We start from the raw sequence: 24937 nt of genomic DNA, 5'->3' as shown, positions 1-24937 counted from the left end.
GTGACTGGAGTCACCTCAAAAGCAGGAGCAGAGGAGTTCCCACAATGGAGTGCCCCAAACCGTCCTGAGATGGGGCTGTTTGTGATTCCAAAGAAAGATGCACTAAGTGCCAGGGTGATCAGTCCAAAGCATGGACTGGTATGTCTGCAGATACAGGGGCAGGGGATGGAGTTTTTATTAAGGTTTAAGAAATTTGGCTCAATTGTGGGGCCCTTTTTTTTTTTTTTTTTTTCAGTGTTTTGGGTAACAAGCTAGATGCCTTTATTAGCACCTGGGAATGTTCAAGGCCTCATTTTTTGTTCAGGCCTCCTGGCAAAAACCTGGAGTGGGCTGGGTCACAAAGTGATCAAGTCAGTCTGTGATTTTCTGTCAAGACTCGGAAAGAAAGTTGGGGGAACTGGGGAAGCCCACAACATTTTTTAGTATCCCATTTTAATTTATATATTGTGATTTGAATTATATCTTCGTGTAGTTTCCTTTAGTGCTTACTCTGGCAATTACCAAACACATTTCACAGTGAGTTTAGAATCAATATTTGACCACTTCAGTTGGAATGTAGAAACATTAGCACCATATGGGTCCAGCTTACCTTCTTCCCTTTATGTTATAGTTGTCTACAGATTACATCTACATACACCGAAAAACCATGCAGACAATCTTACACTTTTTGTTATCAACCATCAAACATGTTTTATAGAACTCAAGAGTTGCCAGGCACGATGGCTCACACCTGTAATCCCAGCACTTTGGAAGGCCAAGGGGGGCGGATCACTTGAGGTCAGGAGTTCAGACCAGCCTGGCCAACGAGGCGAAACACCGTCTCTAACAAAAATACAAAAATTAGCTGGACTAGAAAGGAAATATATTCAGCAGTATAAATAAGGGACTCTTCTGTTTGGCTCCAAAAGAAAAACCTGGCCCGAAGTGTCAAATAATATATCTCTTAGAGGGATTTATTCCAAATTAAAATTAGTGATAATTTGGAGAAATATTCCTAAAGTTTGAAGTAAGTCCTTGATTAGTTCTAACAATGATTAATATAGATAGGGATGAGTGAAGTTGAACAAAATTTGCATGTGTGTCTGATATCTCAATGTTTTCCTGTAGAAACATTACCTACTTTTCAAAAACAAAATTTTTTTGGAAGGCATTGAGGTGGGGGAGAGTGGTGAAGAACAGAGTTCCCATATACTTTTCTCTGTTCTCTCCAGGAACAGAGACATTATCTTACAAAGCTGCTGACCAGAAAAGGTCAGAGTCATGGTTAGCTAACATGTCTTCATCCTCCCAAGCCAAATCGCATAGAAGCCACTGGAGAACTAGTTTGGAATTCCGGCTTCACTACTAGGTAGTTGTAAGATTTTGGAGGAGCTGTATAGGTTCACTGAGCTTTAGTTTCCTCATTCACAATATGATGATGCCAATTTCTTCCTCATATTATATATAAAGACATATCTATGTCTATATGCTTGATCGTACATTATCTGTGGAGATAAACCGGTAACAGTGATTGCCTCTGAGAAGAGAGACTTACTTTCCATTGCATAATTCTTAGGCTTATGGTAGAATTTGTGCAAGTAGATGAAGCACTGCCTCACTGGGAAACACTCCAGTGAAATAAAGGACAGAAAAGAGCCCGAAGAATAATTACTTGGTTCTGTATGACACATGTGCTTTTAAAGGGTTGTAGTGTAGGATGACATTGGGTAAGTCCATGGGCCTAGAAGCCTAGGTGGAGTTCTTAGGATTTTGTATGTAGACTATGGAGTTTTGGAAACGTTTGAGCTGGAGAGAAGACATTCTGATCAAAGCTGGCTTTCAGGAAAGGCTGGTGCGACAGGCAGGGTATTTATTAGAATGAGGCCAGTGACCACTCTGAAACAGACACAAAGTAAGTTCCCTTCAAGGCGCAGGAAGCTCCCTGGGATGGTGAGACCAGAAAGGCACAGAGGCTGAACTCTCGTGATGGCGCTAGGTCCCAGGTTCGCTAGCATCCGAGAGGGGGATTGGGTCGCTCCAGAGGCCATCGTGAAGGCTGCTGCCAGTTCTAGGGTCGGGGCGGGGTCAGGCTAGGTCCCTATTCCTAGGGCTTTAGCACCGCTCACTCTCAAGACCCCTTTTCCCAGGAGGACGTATGGATTTTTCCTGTCGCTCCAGCTTCTCTTCCGCGGCCCTTCCACGCTTGTCACTTACCTGAGCGCAGCCAATCAGCACCTACAGGTTGGGCTACTTTCGGCCAAAGGAGAACGGGGGCTTGTGGGGGACCCTCCCTGCGCACCAATGAGTGTGCATGGAGAGGCGGGCCTGCAAGTGCCAACAAGCCAATCACGGAATCCCGGGGTCGGCGGCCCGGAAGGCAGTCGCGCGCTCGCATCCCCAAGATGGCGGCCGTTAAGGACAGTTGTGGCAAAGGAGAAATGGCCACAGGGAATGGGCGGCGGCTCCACCTGGGGATTCCTGAGGCCGTGTTTGTGGTAAGAGGCACGCTGTTCCCTGGCATCTTGGCTTGAGGCCTTGGACTGCCCCTTTCTTCCCGGCTCCCACCCAGGCCTCGACTGTTGGAAGGAGCTGAGCTAAGTGTTCAGGGAGGGGGCGCTCGGTCTGCTCTCACCCCTCGCACCTGGACAGATTGAGCTCTGCTGGGGGCCCGCCCGGAAGAAACGTTGCTCGAGAAGGCCCTAGAAGAGAACGGGGTGCGGGGCCGGGGCGAGGGGCGAGGGGCGGCGGGTGGCAGGGCAGGGCGGCCTGAGGGACCTCCGGGCTGCCGCCGGTTTTCGCCCCCCTGCTGGTTGGAAAAGGGGAGGTGGTGAGGAGCTCTCGACTCAGCATGGATGCTGGAGAGACAGTACGATGAATAGGCAGAACAGCCAGTGCTAAGATGTGAAAACGGGGAATATCACTTTGTCTGTTGAAGGAATGCAGTGGTCTCGGGAATGTTGCCTCTGGGGAAATGGAAGAAAAGACCGATGGGAAAGTAGGATGATAGGGTGAGAGTGTAAAATCCTTCTGTGTCTTGCTAAGGAATTGAGGTTTTTCCAGTAGGCAACGGGCTGTCATCAGAAGGCCTTTCGTTTTAACTACATCATTCTAACAACTTAGTGGAGAATGAATTGTTGAGAGGGGAGGCTGAACCCTTGTGATGGCGCTAGGTCTCAGGTTCGCTAGTGTCCTAGAGGGGATCGGGTCGCTCCACAGGCCGTTCTGGAGGGCGCTGCCTGTTCTGGGTGGCTTTTTAAAAATGTCATTTTATGTATTTAATTTAGAAATGGTAGTTGAAAACTATTTGACTAATGAGAGAAAACATCTGACTGGCCCTCCAGGCCAGGTCATCTGTCTGTCCTCACTTAGCTACTATAAAATCTTCATGGAAGTTTCTCAATCTTTTGGTTTGTACCTTACCTTACCTCTGCCTTTTTTACTAACCACGTCTTATATCCTTCTAAAGACTCATTTCTTTATACCACACTTGATATTGTATATTCGCATTTGCTGATTGAATTGATATTGTATATTCGCATTTGCTGATTGAATTTCGTAATTGGTTATTTTGTGTTTTTATGAGCTGTGTCATTTATTTCTCTACATTGATCTATTATCGAATCATAACAAGGAATAAAATTTGTTGAGTGCCAGGCACTTTCTTAATGATTTTACAAAACTCGAGGTGGTAGCTACTGTTATGCCCGTTTTTTAGATGATAAAACCGAGATACGGGGCCCTTGAGTAACTTGCCCCAGGCCACACAGGATGTAAGTGAGGTATCCAGGATTTGAACTTGGGCAATCCGTGGAGGTCCACACCGGCAGCTTACCCCTCATGCTCTGCTACTGGGAGGAGATGAGGTAGTTCTCATGAATCGCCCCACTTCTCCTGGTCATAGCATAGTGCCTGACACGTAGTATAAGCTCAAACTAAGTGTCTAATTGAATTTCCATAGTGCCTTAAATGTTACATTCATAGTGCTCAGCTATAGATGGCGTCTGAAATCTAACTCGGGAGGAGACACTTTATCTGAGGGCTTTATAATGTCTTGAAATGCTTTTTCCCTACGGTGTCGTGGTTATTTTTTTCTAGACCTTAAAATTTCTACCGACATAATGTAATAAGCAACCCAAATTTTATATAACTGTTTCTGTTTCCAAACTATTAATAATTGAAGTGACATGGTGTTGTAGAAAGATTATTGGCTTCTAAATAGACCAGGGTTTGAATCCTGGCTCTGCTTCCCAGTTGCTGCTTAACCTTAAGCATATTATTTTACCACTTTGAGCCTGAGTTTCTTTAACTGAAATAGGGATGACAATACTTAGAGAGTTGTTATGGGAACCAGAGAACATGCTTGCAGTATTGCAGTGTGGTAGGCGTCGAATAGGTATTAATGTTCATGATGATAGGAAGCAATATACCATAGTGGTTAGAAGTCAGACCCAGTCCATTCCCCAACCCCACTGAGGTAGTAATTTGTTTTCTTTCTCTGCTTGAATTGTTGTCTCACCATTGTCCATTTCATGACCTCTTCATCTTTCCACATCTAGTTCAGATATCATCTCCCTGTAGTTTTCTCTGACCTCTACCCCAAAACAAAATCCCTGGCACTTTGTGTCCCTATGGCACATTATGCTATAGATAGGTGTCACGTACTCTTATAAGCGTTTCACATATGCTAACTCATTTAATCCCTGGTGACGAAAAGGTACTTGTACAGATGATGAGGAAATTGAGGCAAAGAGAGGTTAAATAACTTCCCTAAGGTCAACTCATCTAATGAGTGGCGAAGCCGGGATTCAAACCAGGCACTTCCTGTCTCTTAACCACAGCCTATGCTGCTGTAGTTAATTCTTGCTAAACTCCAGCACCTAGTAACATGTATCATGTGCCAGAAACTTACACTTCTTTCTCTTCCCTGCAGTGACCCTTCTAGGAAGATGGCATCTCTCTTTTACATACAGAACTCAGCCATTAACTCTCAGCCTCACCTTTTCAATTTCCTTTACTGTCTAGTTTGATGGCTTCATAGTTCACTCCCTTGCTGTGTTTCTCTTCCTTTTTCTTCCTTGTTTCAGCTAAGATATTCTCTGGTAGCTAGTAAATATGGATAAGAATAATGATGTGAAGATCTTAGAAGCTATAAGATAATTGAAGTTACTTATAATAAAGAACTAGAGTTCTGTAAAGTACTAGACGGCTCTTGTAGCATCTCTTTTAAGTTTCCATATATTTTCATCTTGTTTCTGATCCTTATCTAATTAACTAGCCTTTCTTCAAGGATCAGCATGTGGTATAAAAAATATTTTAACATCAGTTTTACTGCTTTTCTTTTGATCAGTTATTCCTGTTACAGGAGATTATTCTGTTTGCCTTTTAGGTTTACTTTGTTTCAGTTATTTGATACTGAAGGAAGCATTTGTGGATTGCCTTGGGAACCCAGTAACCATATTTAGTATGATTTCTATGGCAAAACTTGTTGAATTAAAAATAAGTAATAAAATTGATAATCTTGACATACAACCTGTAAAATCATTTTGTGAATAGGATGCATGAATAGGCAATGTATTTGATTGTTAATATTTTCATATTTACTACTAGGGATGCATGGGAAATGCATAAAGTGGTGGGCAAGATCATTCTTCTTTTCCCATTTTTGAATAAAAAATGAAGAGGAAAGTGAGAGAATAAATTAGCTATATAATATATATGTACCGACTGAAATTGTCTCTAACTTTTTATAACTACAGGTTGAGCATCCTAAATCTGAAAATCTGAAATCCAGAATGCTCTAAAATCCAAAACTTTTTGAACAGCAATATAATGCTCAAAGGAAATGCTCATTGGAGCATTTTGGACTTTGGATTTTTGGATTGGGGATGCTTAACTGGTATAATGTAAATATTCCAAAAAAAAAAAAAATCTAAAATCCAAAACAATTCTGGTCCCAAGCATTTTAGATAAGGATGCTTAACCTGTACTTTTAGTTAAAAACAAACCTTTGGAGAAAAAGCTTTTTTTTCTTTTATGTTTTAAAAACAAAGCAGTCAAAAAATCTGAGTGGCATGAATTTTAAAATTTGTAAAGTATTATTTTTGATATTAAAGGAAGATGTAGATTCCTTCATGAAACAGCCTGGGAATGAGACTGCAGATACTGTATTAAAGAAGCTGGATGAACAGTACCAGAAGTATAAGTTTATGGAACTCAACCTTGCTCAAAAGAAAAGAAGGTAAGTGTAAAAATTTCTAAGTTTTGAAAATCTTATATGGCTTGAACTTTTAAAAAATTGAGATATAACTTACATATAATAAAATATTCAGATGTCAAGTGTTCAGTCCTCCAAGGTGGCTGTACCATATGAAATTTCCACCAGCAATGTAGAAGAGTTCCAGTTGTTCCGTATCCTTGCCAACACTTGGTATTGCCAGTCTAAATGTGGTTTTGAAACCTTAATAGAATGGTTGTTAAGGACTGTATTCCAAAGCTTTCAAAATCATAACGTCTTATATGTCTACTTCTTCCTTCTAATTTTGCAAGGGAGATTAGAGACCCACAGAGTCTGGGCATAAGACTTAATTAGTTATGAAATCCCAAGATTTCATAACTAATAGGCATAGGAAAAAAGGTATCCTTACTCTCAACTCTTTATTTCCCTACATTATTTTATATAGCTTATAAAGTCAACTCATTGTAATAAATATTTACAGATCTCTGTTTTGTGCATGTGCCAGCATTCTTCTGTAAGATAAATATTTATGGAATGCCAGCTAGATGCCACGTACTGTTTTGGGTGAAATAACATCCAGTATCTGCTTTCAACAAGGACACAGGACTGGGCATGGTGGCCCAAACCTGTAATTCCAGCACTTTGGGAGGCTGAGGTGGGAGGATCACTTGAGTCCAGGAGTTCAAGACTAGCCTGGGCAACATAGGGAGACCCCGTCTCTACAAATAATTAAAAAATAATCAGGCCGGGCCCGGCGGCTCGCACCTGTAATCCCAGCACTTTGGGAGGCTGAGGTGGGCGGATTGCCTGAGCTCAGGAGTTTGAAACCACCCTGGGCAACATGGTGAAACCCCGTCTCTGCTAAAATACAAATAAATTGGCCAGATGTGGCGGCACGTGCTTGTAATCCCAGCTACTCGGGAGGCTGAGTCGGGAGAATTGCTTGAGCCTGGGAGGCGGAGGTTGTAGTGAGTTGAGATTGTGCCACCGCACTCCAACCTGGGCAACAGAGTGAGACTCCATCTCAAAAATAATAATAGTAATAATTAGCTGGGTATGGTGGCATGCACCTGTGGTCACAGCTACTCTAGAGGCTGAGGTGGGAGGGTCGCGTGAACCCAGGACGTTGAGGCTGCAGTGAGATGTGATCATGCCCCTGTACTCCAGCCTCGGCAAAAGTGCGAGACCCAGTCTAAAAAGCAAACAAACCACACAAAAAACCAGGGACACAGTTTGGGGGAAATTATAGGTATATAAATAAAATTAGCACACAAAGTAGAACAGTAGAGGTACAGGGGATGGTAACTCATTACTTTGTACCAAAGCACGTCATTAACCTGGAGGGGCCAAGGAGGTTCAGAGGAAGCTTCTAAGAGGAACAGATAGCTGTATAGAATTTCAAAGATTAGTTGTGAGTTTGGAGGCAGACTAAAGTGAGGAAGGGGCAGTCTGGGCATAAGGCACCATTTATGCAAAGGTACAGAAGTTTGTAGATACATTTTCTCATTTGATTTTGGTGACAGTTGTACAAAGTTGAATATGTACTGAGTATTAGATGAGATGAAAAGTCATTGACATGGAAAGATGGAGAGTGTTAATGGACAGAAGCAAGATAGAAAACATTAAGAACAGTATGCTCTCGTTTTGGAAAAAAATGTATATATGCACAGGAATATCTGGAGAAATCCACACTAAAGACATATTAACAGTGGTAATCTCTGGGTAGTTAGAATATGGCATTTTTCTTGTTTTTGCTTATCTGTTTTCTTAATTTTTTTACAATGTACATGTACTGGTTTTGTGATAGTAAAAGTTTATTTGAAAAAGAAAAATAAAGCCATTGCATTTGAGATCACCTACAGGGAGGTTACAGATAGAGAAGAAAATGTGCCTTGGGGCGGGGTGCAGTGGTTCATGCCTGTAATCCCAACACTTTGGGAGGCCGAGGTGGGCGGATCGCTTGAGCCCAGGAGTTCAAGACCAGTGTGGGCAATGTGGCAAAACCCTATATCTACAAAAATTAGCTAGGTGTGGTGGTGCATACCTGTAGTTCCAGCTACTAGGGAAGCTGAGGTGAGAGTATGGCTTAAGCCAGGGAGGTTGAGGCTGCAGTCAGCTGTGAGTGTGCCACTGCACTCCAGCCTGGGCAACAGAGTGATGATACCCTGTCTCAAGAAAGGAAAAAAAAAAAAAAAGGAAAAGAAAATGGGCCTTGGGACCAAGTCCTGGGAGAGGGGGAAATTTGTGTATCAAACTTACATTGCTCTTCTAACTAGTAAATTAATGATTGATAGACAAAAACAAACAAACAAAAAGTTATATTGGTAACACTACAACTGTGGTATATAGCAGGATACTCACTCTGGCTTAACATACGGTCTAGGCCTAAATGTGGGGAGAAGGGGTAAAAATTCGAAGCACTTAGGAAACATCAGTGAATGTTGGTATTCTGGATGAGAACAGTGTTTGTCTAGTGTTTTAAAAGAGAATGGTAGAATTGGAGATAGTGAGTTAGGAAAATTTTCTTGAGTTTTACCTATTTTAATAGTGGGCTGGTTATTTTTTTGAGACAGGCTTTCTCTCTGTTGCCCAGGCCAGAGTGCAGTGGTGTGATCACAGCTTACTGCAGCCTTGACCTCCTGGGTTCAAGCAATTCTTCCACCTGTGTGGAAGATAAATGTCTTTGTCATTTATCTTTTGGCAATTAGATGGATAGCCATGAGTTCTTTGTTTCAGCTGTTACGATTTTTATACCTAGTAGTTCTGGTTGGTTCTTCTTCATATTACCAGTATGCTTTCTTTTCTCTTTGTGGTATCTTTAAGTATTTAATGTATAGTTTTATCTTTTGGTATTTGTTAATTTTGTTTCATATGGTAGAGGTTGTTGAATTTATTGTCTTTATTTATTATACTGATCAAATTATAATGTCTTTTCCCTGTCAGCTTAGATTCCCTCAGGGATATCAGCTACTTTGGCCAGTAATGTATGTGGAGGTGGGGGTAATTTAAGTCACTCCTGGTGGGTAGGGGTGGGAGGAATGCTGCTGGTATCCCAGTCTAAGGGCATAGCCATCAGATACATACTTCTCCCCCATCAGGTAATTCCACCTCTGGGGGATTCTTTCCATTTCTGCTGTCTTCATTATCATCACAGGAGGGAAAGGGAGTCGGGAGAGGTGGGCTGCTGGGGACTAGTACTTGTAATTCTCAGCTTCCCAACTTGGCCCTCCCCCTGCCACTAGCCAATTCTGCCATTTTTTTGCCCTGTAGCAGTGATGAGGTAGGTAATGTGACTCCCTGGGGGCAGTTCAGAGGGAGAAAAGGAACATAGCTAGAACATTTTCTTTTAGCTTTATTCCTCTTTTGAAGGCTTGATTCACTTTCCTTCTAAGTTGCTGTCTCCCCTTTCACTGCTTTAGCCCCTCCTAGGACCTGGAGGTTTCCATTGTTGTTACAGTAACAATGACCTGGAGCTGGCAGAAGTGCCCTTTGACAGAAGAGTAGATAAAGAAGTTGTGTTATATTTGTAATGGAATAGTACACAGCAGTGAAAATGAATGAACAAATCTTAGGATCTTGATTGAATTTAAAACGCAAACCCCAGCCGGGCGCGGTGGCTCATGCCTGTAATCCCAGCACTTTGGGAGGCAGAGGCGGGTGGATCACCTGAGGTCGGGAGTTCAAGACCAGCCTGATCAACATGGAGAAACCCCATCTCTACTAAAAATACAAAATCAGCTGGGCGTGGTGGTGCATGCTTGTAATCCCAGCTACTCGGGAAGCTGAGGCAGGAGAATCGCTTGAACCCAGAAGGCGGAGGTTGTGGTGAGCCGAGATCACGCCATTGCACTCCAGCCTGGGCAACATCATTACATGACCAAAAAATCTTGATCTGAACATACTCCTTATGTTTATCATTTGATAATACAGTCCAGTGAATAATCTAGAAATACTTAGCATTCATTTTTTCACTACAATTCAATCTGGATGCCATAGATTGCGCGAGTGTGCTTATTTTTGTATGATATGTTCATATGTGATACACATACAACATAAGGAGTATGTTCGTTTTCATTGTTGTGTTTAAATTTTGTTTACATTTTGGTCTCTAATAATATTTAGTACATTTACCTCGAAAGAACCAGAGCTTTGTTTTTATATCCTTAGTCTGTTTTGCTAGAAATTACATTTGACAGAGACCCTAGAACTTAATTTCTTGTGTTTAAATCAGTGATCCATTTATAATTTTAAGAACAATTGTTACCTCATTTGAAAACAAGAGCATTTATCAACATAAAAGTTAAGGAAGAAATACCCAAAGCTTAGAATCACTAAATTATACTGTATCATAATGTGGTGTGTTTGGCATTCAGATGATGGTGTACATTTTTCACAGTGTGACAAGTGCACATACTGAGAAGGTGTCACTGTGCTTTGCCTGGCATTTAGCTGACTGTGATGTACATGTGTGTATACCGAATGCACACACCAGGAGTAGCTGCTATGTGCATCACTGGATAGGGGATTGGTGTCTTCTATTTTAGAATGTAACTTTTGAATCCATGTTATTTTTAAAATTAGTTTTAAAATTAATCTATTTAAAATGTCATTCTAATCAAGTGCAGAACCTATGAATCACCTCTGGAATATAGTCTACTCTAGAAATATTAAATAACAATGGGGTATTTGACCTAATAGAACAGAGCTTTGTCTTCATGGAATAGGCATTCCATAAACATTCGCTAGTATATCTTAAATATTTTTATTAAGTATTTATACTTTAAATATTTTATGAATATTTTATTAAATATATTTTCTTTAGGTAAATATTTCATTAAATATTTTATTTTTATAAATATATCTTAAATATTTCATCTCATATCTAAAAATATCTTAAGTATTTTATATCTATAAATAGCCCTCAAGAACACATTAGTAGAAAATGCAAAGTTAGTAAGACCATGTCCTGTTATTTATTTTTGCTTGCAAAATACTAAGTTAGTCTTTTTCTTGTTCACAGGCTAAAAGGTCAGATTCCTGAAATTAAACAGACTTTGGAAATTCTAAAATACATGCAGAAGAAAAAAGTAAGTGCATTTTTGTTTGTAAATATGAGCAAACTAGGATATGTCAGCAGAAACTCGTCTTCTTTGACTCTTTGGTCACTGATATTTGATCTGTGCTGTGGAATCCAGTCTGCCTTCTTAAGCTCATACAGTAATGTTATGATGTGCTTCTGTAGCAAATGTGGCTTTGTGGCCTTCCCCCAAAAGTCGAGTTTAATTCTAGGGCCCACACTTGGATTGCTTTGCTTATCTTTAGTGCTTGTGAAACTTAAATGCAATTTGAAATTGTTGTAGGTGTACAAAGAAAATGTCTTATTCTGTGCTAGCAGCATCTAGGGTTTTTTCTTTGTTGTTGTCTTTCTCTCTAAGAATAAGGAATTAGTCCAAGATTTATAGAGCTGGAAAGAATCTTAGAGATCATCTGTTTCAGGTTCTCATTTCATAGTTGAGGAGAGGTTATACTTGACCATTGTCTATGTAGTTAGTTACTGGCAGAACTAAATTTGAGAGTCTTCTAAGTCTTAATCCAGTATCCATTAAATAAAAATGGGTTGTAAAGATTAAATCTCGTAAGCATATTGTATTTAAAAGATTGTGTGTATGCTTATGATTTTGCTTGACTGGTAGAATAACTATTTCTAGTACATTTTAATATGTGGTGACCTTTGTAAGACTTCAGCAACTGATTGGGCATGAAGCACCAATGAAATAATAGAAGAATGGCTAATTCTTATAATAATGCTTTCTCTGTATGTCAGGCACTCGGGGGGGTGTGTGTGTATGTGTATGCTCAGTGCTTACCACTGACTTCATAGGTGTAGGGACTGTTATAATCCTCATTTTACGGATGAAGAACCTGAGATACAGAAGTTAAGTGAGATGCCAGATTTGTACAGCTAGTGAGTAGCTGAGCCAGAGTCCATACCCAGCCACCTGGGTCTAGCATTCATTTCTTTTACCACTACAGTTAGCCTGCATGATGGTACTGTTTTAAATGTCCTAGGTTCAACTGTGCAGTCTCTCCTTTATAACCTTGGTATCAAACTGGCCTGTTTATGGTACTGTCATTTTTTTTTTTGTTTTGAAGGAGTCCACCAACTCAATGGAGACCAGATTCTTGCTGGCAGATAACCTGTATTGCAAAGCTTCAGTTCCTCCTACCGATAAAGTGTGTCTGTGGTTGGGGGTAAGTAAATGTTCTAGCCACAGCTGATATATTTGTAAATATATTTGCTAGTATTTGCTAGTATTTTAATAGTATTGCTCGAGATGTATAAAGTGTTCATCTCCCTTTGATTGTGGAAGGGACAAAGGGACAGAGTTCAAGTGGTTCATATTAGAAACTGACTAGAATCAGAAGTGCGATGAAGATCGCAGCAAAAACATACTGAAGTCTCTGCCAATCAAGATAAAACTGATCAAACAAACCCCGCTTCTCTTCCAGTTAATGCTTTATCTCTCTTAAATATAATGGAGGAAGAGCAATAGAAGTAAAATAGAAGGTACTGCTGAACTTTGGATAAACGCTTCTTCCCATAAGAGTTTAATAATTCTAGAAAGATCCCTTTAAATTTAAGGGGAAAAAGAGTATTGCAAAAAGCTTGAAGTTAGAGTTTATTTTTTAAAACCATGTATTTCAGTTTTAGATGATTTCATTGAGCTTGTCTGTGATTTACCTATCTTGCACTTCTCAGTCCTCTGACTACCCAGCTACCTGTCCATGGATCTTGTTACCTCAGGCGAGTTCTCATACAAAGTAGCAAGCCGAGTGTACTTCTACCAGCTGTCCTACTGGGATGATTTCCCCTAGCACCTGTCCTGTAGGATCACTCTGGAGAGGCACTCTAGATTAGCCCAAGGAGGTTTGCTCAAAGTTTGTACAACATTTATATTTCACTATACGATCATAATTCCTACACTTAGTTCTGTATTTAAAAGGAGGGATTCAGTATTTATCACTAAGGCTTTTTAAAAAATAACTTTGAAGCATAGCAACTACACCTGAGTGTCTAAGGATTGAATGATTTTACTGTATTCAGTTTTTTTGTAGAAATTGCATGACCTTTTGATTCACAAATTCAAGTGTTACTCTATTTCAGGAAAGATAATTTCTGTTGTGTACTTGAATGTGACTTTTGCCCCATTTCTTTTATGCATATGTTCGATCTCCTTTATCTGTTTTCAGTACCTATCATGTTCTCTGTATTCAGTTATTCGATGTGTTTCATTCTGCATGATTTCCTCTGGCTGCTTCCCCATGACTTTGTGTTTTCCCTTGTAGTTATTCTGTTTTGTTGCTTTTACTCTGTCTTTCATAACTGTTCTTCTGTTTGTCTTTCTCTTCATTTTCTTTGCTGAGCTCTTCTTGCTCTTTTCATGTTTTTCTTCTTTTATTCCTCTTGAATGTTTAAATCCTCATTTCACCACTCATAGACTGGCACTTCCCACAATCTTCTCCATCTCAGTAAATGGCAGAATATTTTGCCTGGTTGCTCAGAACAAAAATCTTTGAGTCTTCTTTGACTCTTCTTTATTTTATATCTCTCAACCAGTCCTTCAGCAAACCCCACTGGTTCCTTCTGAATAGATCAAGAAGCCAACTATCTCTCACATCCTTACTGCTATTACCATGGTCCAGGCCACCTTTGTCTCTTGCCAGGACCGTGGGAATAATGTCTGTATTAGTTTTTAGGGGTGCGATAATAAAATTACCACAAACTGGGTGGCTTTAACAACTGAAATGGACTGTCTCACAGTTCTGGAGGCCAGAAGTCTGTGATGAGCCCCAGAATCAGGGTCGATTCCTTCTGAGAACTGTGAGGGAAAATCTGTTCTAGCCTTCTCTCTTAGCTTTGGTGTTCGCGGACAGTCTTTGGCATATTGATGTGTAGAAGCATCACTGTGATCTCCGCCTTCATCTTCACATGTATGCATGCATGTGTCCAAATTTCTCCTTTTGAAAGACCCTATCTCCAAATAAAGTCACATTCTGAGCTACTGGGGGTTAGGAGTCCAACTTATTTTTTGTTGGGGAGACAGAATTCCATCCATAATACCTTACTTCCACATAAGGTCACATTCGCGAATATAAGGAGTTAAAACTTAAATGTATCTTTTTTGGGGACACCCTTTAACCAATAATAATACCCTAATTCACTGTCTTGCTTCTGCCTTTGCTGGAATTCCTAAAGCCTTTCTAGCACAGTGGTCAGATTAATGCTTTGAAATCTCAATCAGGTCATTCCATTGTTCTGCCCAAAATCTTTGAATGGTTTCTTATCACATTCCGAGGAAAAGTCCAAGTTCTTTGAGTGGCTGACAAGTTCCTATACATCTGGTACTCTCTGGTACTTCTCTTTTTTTTTTTTTTTTTGAGACAGAGTCTCACTCTGTCGCCCAGGCTGGAGTACAGTGTTGTGATCTCAGCTCACTGCAACCTCTGTCTCCCAGGCTCAAGCGATTCTTGTGCCTCACCTTCCTGAGTAGCTGGGATCACAGGCACATGCCACCATGCCCAGCTAAATTTTTTGGTAGAGACGGCATTTTGCCATTTTGGCCAGGTTGATCTCGAACTCCTGGCCTCAGGTGATCTGCCCACCTTGGCCTCCCAAAGTGCTGGGATAACAGGTATGAGCCACTGTGTCCAGTCTTTCTGTTCTTCACTTACTTCCTTGCTTGGCCACACTTGGACTTCTTGCCAGACTTAGAGCATGCTGGGAATGGCCCTGCCTCAGAAACTTTATTCTAGCTCTTTCCTCTGCTTAAGCTGCCAGAGTAATGCTTTTAAAACATGTCAGATCATTCCACTTTTCTGCTCAAGACTCCACTGGTTCCCCTGTCACCAAGGGTGGAATACAGAGGTGTCCTTTCCACAAGACAGCACTACTCCCTCTCAGCACTCATTTGTGCTCATTCTTTTGCTCGCTTTGCTGTAGCCATGGTGGCCCCCTAACTGTTCCTGGAACCTGCCAGTGTGGCCGCACATTTCTACTTCTGTATTGTTCACACTCAATCCTTTGAGTTCTCAGTTCCAATTGTTAGCTCCCCTAGGGACCTGCTATGATTTGTCTGTCAGCATTCCTTGGTTTCACTTGTACTGTTTATCTTATATTGTTTTCCTTCGAAGTACTTAGCACTCCCTGATATGTTATTGACTGGTGTATTTACCAGTTCCCTGACACATAATAAGTGCTCAGTAAAAATTTTTCTTGGGTGAATGACATTTTTGTTGGTTTTTCATCAGAGTTCATACATGCTAATGGTTAAAAGAGCAAATAGAAAGCAGCAGGCTACTGCTCCATCCCCAGATGCACCCACTTTTAATCATGTCTGTACATCTGTATGTACCTAAATATTGGGAATTTTGTTAATTGTTTTTACAAAAATGGGATATATATTGTATATTGTTCAGCACAGATGTCTTTATTTGTGAGTAGACACAGAGTTTGCCTCCTTCGTTTTATTGGCTTACTATTCTGTGGTAGGGCTATGTGATAATATTCCCAAGTCAAGGGGTGTTTAGATTGTTTTAAAATTTCTTGTACAGTGAGCGGTGCTGTAGTAAATATTTTTGCACGTATAGACTTGTATACAAAGGCATATTTTTGTATGCTGCTTTGAAACGGAATTGTTGTGTCTGAGAGTATGCACATTTAACATGTTGATGGATACTATCAAATTGCTCTCCAGAAAAGACTACCAATTTTCATTTTCTCCAACAGTATATAAAAATACCCTTTTATTAACAATCTCGCTCACATTTTTAGATTTTTGCTAGTTTTATAGGTGAAAATAGTATCATCTTACAGGTTTTTGTATGACAAAATGCTCATTTGTATTTCCTCTTCTGTTTGCCTTCCTGATTATGTTGTTGCTCCATTTTTCTGTTGGATTCTTTTTTTTTTTGATAGACATTTAGGTCTTCTTTACATGTTATGTATTTCGGATGCAGAGTCTTCTCTCAATATTGTAGATACTTTTTCTTATCTGTCACTTGTCTTTTGTGGTACCTCTTAGAAGTTTTAAATTTTAATGTAATCGACTTTATCAGATATTTATAATTTTATCTTAACAATATACTCCTTTCACCAAATCTGCAAACATTTTCTTTTTCCTAATATTTATATACTTAAATTTTTTAGAAAACTTTTTTGTTAAGGATAACATGGACAGATAAGCAACTCCTCAGGATAATGGGTGTGTGACTTCCAAAAAGAGGGCCTCCCAATGGCCAATAAACATATGAAAAGTTGTCCCACTTCATTAGTAAACAGGGAAATGCAAATTAAAAGCACAATGTGGTCTCACTGTGTACCCACCGGAATGGTAGGGTGATACTAAGTGATGGTAGGACATGGAATAGTGAGAACACTGATTTACTGTTGGTGAAGGTGTAAATGGACACAGCCACTGGGGAAACTGGCAGTATCTGTTAAAGCAGAACATATGCATTGCCTACGCCATAGCAGTTCCATGCCTGTCTCGATCTCTTTCTGCCTTTTGCTATATATAAGAAATGTATAAATATTAACTAAAAGAAAGGTATAAGAATGTTCATATCAACTCTGTAGTAACCAAAACCTGGAAACAACCCAAATGTTCATCACAGTTGAATGGATGAGTAAATCATGATGTGTTCAGACTGTGGAATACTATACAGTACAGAGGAGGAATGAACTGCTGCTACACGCCAGCACTGCAAGGGTGATTTTCACAAACAAGGTTGAGTGAAAGAAACTGCATAGCAAATTACCACAAACTCAGAGGCTTAAAACAATATCCATTATCTCCTAGCTGTATAGGTCAGAAATCCAGATGGGCTTGGCTGGGTCTTCTGTTCAGGGTCCCACAAAGCCAGAATTAAATTGTCAACAGGGCTGTACTCCTTACTAGCAGCTCTGGGGGAGAATTAGATTTCAGCCTTATTCATGTTATTGGCAAAATCCAGTTCTCTGTGGTTGAGGTCCCTGTTTCCTTGCTGCCTGTTGTCCAGGAGTCAGTCTCAGCTTCTAGAAGTCCTTTCTATTTTCAAAGCAGTGATATGACTAGTCTTTCTTACACTTCAGATCTTTCAAACTTCTCATTCTGCTGCCAGCCAGAAAAAGTTCTCTGCTCTTAAGGGCTCATATAACTAGATTAGGCCTACCTAGGCAGTCTGTATATTAAGGTCAAATCTGACAAATGATGTAAATATCTCATCAGAGTCACAGATTCCAGAGATTAGAATGAGACAGCTGTTATGGGAGCCATAATTCTTGCCTACTATAGAAGTCAGTCACAAAAGAGCACATATACTGTGTCATTCTGTTTATGTAAAGTTGTAATACAGGCAAAACTATGCTCTAAGTCAGGTTAATGGTTACCTTTGGGGTGGGGGTGCTGGTGGTAACTGGAAGTGTTCACAAGGAAGCTTTGGGGTGTTGGTGATAACCTGTCCTTGATCTGGATGCTGGTTCCACGAGTGTGTTAAGTTTGTGAAAATACATCAAGCTACATATTTATGATATGAATACTTTTCTATATGTATATAATATTAAGTATAAACAAAAAAATCAGAAAACTGCATAAAGCAAAGTGTAAGTGAACGAATCTGTTATCAGGGTTCAACCAGAGAAATAGAACCAGTAGGATATAGCTAACCTGCATAAACTTGTGTACAAAGGTGCAGGTTAGTATGTGTGTACTTCATGATTTCATACTGTTACCTCCAATTCAAATTCAGGACAACAGAGTTTTCACTTTAGTTATTCCTCTGTTTTTTTTTTTTTTTTTTTTTGAGACGGAGTCTTGCTCTGTTGCCCAGGCTGGAGCACAGTGACATGATCTTGGGTCACTGCAACTTCCACCTCCTGGGTTCAAGCGATTCTCCTCCCTCAGCCTCCTTAGTAGCTGGGACTACAGGCACGCACCACCACGCCCAGCTAATTTTTGTATTTTTAGTAAAGACGGAGTTTCGCCATGTTGGCCAGGCTGGCCTTGAACTCCTGACCTCAAGTGATCCACTCATCTCAGCGTGCCAAGTGCTGGGATTACAGGTGTGAGCCACCACGCCCAGCCCCCGTTTCTTCTATATCAAGAATCCTGGTTTTCAGAAATACCAAGGGTGATGGAATTGAGCTAGACAACATTACTATTCACACACAAAGCATTCCTAGAATAACACCACCCAACACTGTTACCACTGACATTTTTGCATATGTTCTTCCTGTCCTTACCCATTCTTTATAAGGTTGTTCCCACATTGTTGGAGCACAGAGCCATTATATACTGTTTGCTCTCTCTTTTTCTCTCTCTCTCTCGTGTCTTTCATTTATTCTTGTTCTTCGTGTAAGTATTCAATGCACATCATAGTCTTTATGTTGATGTCCCCCCAGTCATTTTGACTGTATGTTACTCATTCGTCTGATAAGTAGATTGCCTTAAGATTTACGGGAATGATATTCCCTGAGTTATCTCATGTTGCTGACAACTTGTCTGTGACCTTTGTACTTGAAATTCAGTTTTGCTGGATATAATATCTTAAACTCACATTTTATTTCCTTGAGCATCTTATACAGTGCTCCATTTTCTTTTGTTGTAAAGCATCACTGTCAAAAAGTGTGATGGCAAACTGATTTCTTTCCTTTATGAGTGATGTGTTCTTTTTGCCTGGATGCTCAAAGGACTTTTGGGTCAATTTCTCCCAGGTATACAACGTACCCTTTCATTTCATTTTGTGTGTCATTTTACCCAGTGTGTGTGCGTGTGTGTGCGTGTGTGTGCGTGCGTGTGTGTGTGTGTGTAGTATGTGCATGTGTCACATTTCAGGAACATTTTGTTGAAATGAAGGATTTAGAAATTTTTGTGGTCCCCTGCTTTGGTTTTTTTTCTTTGTGGATTCTTGTTTTATTTATGTTCAGTCTTTGCTTATGTTGAATATTTTTGTCCTATCTGAATTTTAATACAGTTTTCTAATTACGGATTGGGTTATTCAGTCAATAAGTATTTATTTGGCATTTACTTTGTGCCAAATACTTTCATGTTGTCTTGTTTAATCCTTACAACAATCCTTTGATTAATTTTAAAATTGCATTTGTGAGATGAGGAAAGTGGTTTAGGAAATGCCCAGTGGTAAGTCAGGTGATAGGGGGAGTTCAAAGCTGTAAAAGGTATGGCTTCCCAATTCCAGGGTACATGCATCCCTGAATATTGGCAGTAACACTAGATCTTCAGAATGACAGACACATTACCTTGTCTTAATCCCTAACATCTGTTAGAAGTAGTAGGAAGGGACAAGTAAAAGCTAGCTGTCTTTTTTACCTGGTCAAATATAGATGATAATAAATGTCTTTGAAAAATTTTAAATTAATATCATATCTCAAGTTCAGAATTCATTTAAATTGATACAAACAACACTATTTAGTTTCACGATGGAGATAGTAGAAAGATAGGATTTTGTATCTAAACATACTGATTTCTTATCCTGATTCTCCCATTTACCCACTAGCTATGCCAGCCAAGGAAACCTGAGCCTTCATTTCTTTAACTGTGAAGAAGATAACTTTGGCCTCAGCAGGGTTGAGGATTAAATGATACAATGTATGTAAACATATTCTTTAACCAAGGGGTCAGCAAACTTTCTGTAAAAGGTCAAATAGTAAATATTTTTGGTTTCGTAGATCACATGGTCTCTGTCTCAACCACTCAGTTTTGCCATTGTGGTATGAAAGCCTGAGTAGAGAATAGCTGGGCTCCAGTGAAACTTAACTTACAACAAAAGGCAGCGGCTGGATTTGACCTGAGGGCTGTAGTTTGCCCACACTTACTCTAACCTATAAAGCTCTGTGTAAATATTGAGTAATTGTCATGACTTTCTCTCTTCAGGCTAATGTAATGCTTGAATATGATATTGATGAAGCTCAGGCATTGTTGGAAAAGAATTTATCGACTGCCACAAAGAATCTTGATTCCCTTGAGGAAGACCTTGACTTTCTTCGAGATCAATTTACTACCACAGAAGTCAGTATCCTTTCTTAAAACAAAAAGCAAGGGAAAAAAGGAGAAAGATTTTTTAAAAAAAACATTCTTTCATGGGCAGAGGGAGAGCATTAGGAAAAATAGCTGATGCATGCTGGGCTTAATACCTAGGTGATGGGTTGATAGGTGCAGCAAACCACCACGGCACGCGTTTACCTTTGTAACAAACCTGCACATCCTGCACATGTACCCTAGAACTAAAAAAAAAATTCGAATGCAGAAAACCTCCCACATTCTTTCTTACATTGCTTTAGTGGGAAGAATTTCCTTATTAGGCTAATAATATAAGGTTATAGATTTTATAAGATAATAAATAAGATACTTGGAACTAGGATTTAAATAAGTTTGTAGATAGATTAGTGATTTTGAAATGTGATGTGGAAACAGCAAATTCACATAGGTGAATAAGTATTTTTCTTCCAAATATTTTCCCAAGACAACTTTGTAACTGGTTAAATAGTTTAATTTCACAAGCATTTGTTAAGGGTCTCCTATGTTCCTGCAACTGTGCTAAGCCATATGGGGCATGAAAATCAATTTTAGAAAAGAGTGGCAGTGCCTTTCTCTGTTAGAACTGTACATGTAAAACAGCTGAATGATAATTCATAGCAAACTATAAGTAAATTAACATATGCAACACCAAGGCAATTTAAACTTTGGGAAAGATGTAGGCTGGAGTTAGTTCACAGAAGGCTTTGTTGAGAAGATAAAAGTTAGGCTGCTTTTTTAAAGGCGGCATAGGATTTAAAGATCAGCCGAGAGAAGAGGTGGGAGTGGGGTATTCTGGTCAAGGGGGAAGGCAAGCTCTTTGCCTTTCTTCTCTGGCCTGTCTTTTCCTCCTACTTCCTGTCACAGTCACTCAAGACAAAATCACGGGAGTCACCTTTCACACTTCTGTCTTCCTCACTACCAATAATAAATCAATTGCCAGATTCACATCAAATTTCCCTCATAAATCTCTCTGCCCATTACTGTTCTCGTTCTGGGACTCCAAAACCTGCACCTAGTAGCTTTTTAGGTTTCTCTCATTCCATCTGTCCTTCCCACTATCTCTAGTATGAATTTACTAGGTCACTCATTTTTATTCCTCTGGTTACAATATTTCAACGGTTCCTTGTTACTTATAAGATATACATATAGGCACTGTTGTGAAGTGCCCCCAGCCTGTCTCACCTCATGCCACTGACCTCTTCTTGCCTTTCCCCAGTGCATTCCAGGTTCCAGATAACCCCAATCAGTTATTGTACACACTCCCCAATTGTGCCACACCCTTTGCATTTCTACGTTTTGTTCCTCCTAACTGGAATGACTTTCCCATATTTACAGGATGTGCTCTTTTTTTACCCTTTTACCCTAAATATCTCAATTCAAGCATCAGAGCATTCCTGAACATTTCCTGATCCTCAGGGTATTTCCTGTGTCCTTGCTTGACACATACTGCTTAGTTTTACCTTGCCAAACCGTGAGCTCTTCAAATGTAGGAGCTGCACTTTCTCTTCTTTTCCGGCGTGCAGCATGTGGCAGTTGTTTATGGTTGGCTGAGGGAAGGCAGGCCTGTTGGGGCCTAGTGCAGTGATCATCATCATCTGACGGGTAGTGTGGAAACTTCATCCAGCTGCGAGATGATGAGGGCCTAGGACGGGTGGTGCTTGTGGAAAGGAAAAGATATTAAATGTGTGAGAAAAAACAGGATCCAGTGACTTAGATGGGTACAGGAGCCAAAAGCGAGGAAATCCTCTAAGATGAGTCCTGCAAGCTTAGTTAAATGCCATTTGTTATTGCTAGTACTGCAAAGGTAGGAAAGGAAGGCGTGCAGACAAGTGAGGGAGCTAGGGTGGGCAGTCTCTGTTACATTGACGATTCTACTGGAGTCTAAGCTCCACGAGGGAAAGGACTTCACCTGTCTTATTCAGGGCTTTGTACAGTGCCTAGTCAGAAATACAGTAGATGCTTAATAAACTTGTTAAGCCAAAGGGAGGGTAAGAGATAAAATTATTGATAATTGTACTAATATAAATATTACATGGCAGGATATGGGTTGAGTGATCTTTCAGATTTCTTGGGTGAGGGACTGTCTTTAAAACTATCGAGAGTGTCTAGTACATATTCGTTAACTATATCATAGTTGACTAATACCATAGTAAACAGTGGGTTAACAATTGATTTGAGTCCTTAGTTTTGATAGAGTTTAATTATAATATTTTCCTAGCAATTGACATTATAGCAGGATGTCTTACAATACTATTTGTTACCAGTATTTGTGTATGTTTCATTTCTGTGTCTATGATTCATTGTGTGAGTGGAGTGAATACTTAGTCATTGCATGCATTATCTTTAGAATTGCATTTGCATTTTCTTTGACAATTCTTGCAGATATGGCCAGGGTTTATAATTGGGATGTAAAAAGAAGAAACAAGGATGACTCTACCAAGAACAAAGCATAATGCTGGCAATTAAAAATGTGATTCAGTTTTCCAAACATGTTATCTTAAATACCCCTTTATCCTTACAGGTTGACATAACTTTGAATGTTTTAACAGCAAGAATTTTAAGAAAAGATAAACACCATTTTATTTATTTATAAAAACAAAATTAGTTTCAAATATTTTTGACGTTGTGATTTTTTGTTCACATTTCTCAGCAAAGCTAATGGTATTTTAATCATTATTTTTGCCTGTCATAAGAAAACTCTTAGCTGAAATGGCCGAAAACTGTGAGGCATGCTATGGAAGCTGAATGCCAGACGCTAGCACAGTTTACTTTTTCCCTTTCTAATTGGCTGATGTTACTCTCACTTGATGTGGTTAAACCATTTTAGAGGTAGAGAGGACAGTTTGAATATTTGTAAACTTGTTTTTCTTTGGTATATTTAGGACTTAGTGCTCCTCTGTTGCTATTGTCTTCTATAAGTGGGGTTTCATGACTTACTGCTTAACAAATAACTGTCTACTATGATATTCTGGACATTTTAGGAAATGGTAATTTGCCTTGCTACACATTAAGAGGGCTATTAAGACAACATTTTTTCTAACCTCAGATAAGTGCAGTGTCTTTGCAATGCCAACATAAGGGAGATCTTGGCCAACGTGAAATAAAATTACTCATTCAAAACTCTGCCTAAGGTGATTTTGTAGTTCTTAACAGTTCTCCAAAGTATCTAGAACAGGATTGTTAAGATAAATGTAAATCTGCAATGGCTGAAAAGAGTTGTGAGCTTTTTTATTCATGATAAAACCTTATAGGAATAGTAAAAAAAATCCCTGTGGAAAGCTACTAGTACATTGACCAGTGCTGGGTGATACAGATTCTGATAAAAACATAAACGTATTAGTTCATCTCCGTGTAGTAAAAAGTATACTTATACAATGTTTTGTACTTGTATTTCATGAAATTAAAACAGTGATACTAAAACTATGGCAGAGCACTTTTTTCATGTTACTCTTTGTCTTACTGTGTTTGGGCTGCTATAACAGAATACCACAGAGTGGGGGGCTTATAAACAGCAGAAATTTATCTCTCCCAGTTCTGGAGGCTGGGAAGTCCAAGATCAAGGTGCTGGCAGATTTGGTGTCTGGTAAGGGCTGTGTCCTGGTTCGTAAACGACACCTTTTCACTGCGCCCTCACGTGGCAGAAGGGGCAAGGAGCTCCCTTGGGCCTCTTTAATATGGCCCTAATCTCATCATGAGGGCTCTGCCCTTATGACCTACTCACCTCCGAAAGGCCCCACCTCCTAATACCATCACCTTGGGGGTTAAGATTTTAACATAACAATTTTGGGGTGACACAAAGATTCAGACAATAACACCTTTTTAAAGTTAACGTGAGTCTTTTCACATATTTGTAAAGTTTACTTGTACATACACTAGCATGTTCCAAGAACAACTTATATTTCTAGAAACAACATAAAATCCTTGTGGAAGGAATACAGATCTGCAGACAATTGAGAAGTTCATTGAAAAGATAACAAAATTTCCTTGATTGAATTTTTCTTTCATAATTTTAAATTCTCGTATTTTAGAATTTGAGGTTTGTAAACATCTTGAGATATGTATGGTAAGTATATATTGGTATGAAATGTTCCTGTTAATGTTAGAACAGGAATGGTTTGCTCTGAAGATCTTCATTTTGTCTTTGAAAGTATAAATATGGATTTTTAGGTAATTACAAGGACTATGAAGAAACAAAACTCTTTCGAGATATGAATTACAGGCCAAAAATTAAGGTAATTATTTAACAGATATTTAAAAACACCCATTATGTGTCAGGAACTGTGTTAGGCTCTGTTAATTAAATGAAAGATATTTAAATCTTACCTCTGCCAGATAATTTCTGTTAGAGTTGTTTACATTTTCAGAATAACATAACCATCCTGATTTGACATATTTTGAAGTTTAATATTAGTATAGCATACTAGGAGAGGATATGGGCAAAATATTGACTACAGAACTTGATGCTGAGAAATGTGTTGGAAATGCAACTTAAATTGAACTGCTTTTCATTATAAAATAGATGTTCAGTTAAGAAAATTTAGAAAACAGGAAAAAAAGATGTTCTATTTACAGTCCACCTTGATATTTCTATGTATTCTGTTTCTTTTTCTGTGCATAGGTTTTTTGAAAACTCAATTGTTTTTGTTCTCAC

At 39.4% G+C, this 24937-nt stretch overlaps 1 protein-coding gene across 1 annotated transcript; it reads left to right on the top strand.

Annotated features, from left to right (window-relative positions):
• The first annotated feature begins 2280 nt into the window (after positions 1 to 2280).
• VBP1 (VHL binding protein 1) lies at positions 2281 to 23734 on the top strand. The gene is given in 7 exon segments (XM_032757832.2): positions 2281 to 2335; positions 2338 to 2474; positions 6093 to 6217; positions 11235 to 11301; positions 12368 to 12466; positions 20143 to 20281; positions 22669 to 23734. Coding segments are annotated over 7 exon segments (693 nt in total). The 3' UTR covers positions 22740 to 23734.
• Positions 23735 to 24937: the final 1203 nt, after the last annotated feature.

The sequence above is a fragment of the Hylobates moloch genome, unplaced genomic scaffold (assembly GCF_009828535.3).
Source record: "Hylobates moloch isolate HMO894 unplaced genomic scaffold, HMol_V3 SCAFFOLD_7, whole genome shotgun sequence".
NCBI classification, from domain to species: domain Eukaryota; kingdom Metazoa; phylum Chordata; class Mammalia; order Primates; family Hylobatidae; genus Hylobates; species Hylobates moloch.
Note: the sequence above shows the minus strand (reverse complement) of the source record. Positions and strands in the feature narration are given on the sequence as shown.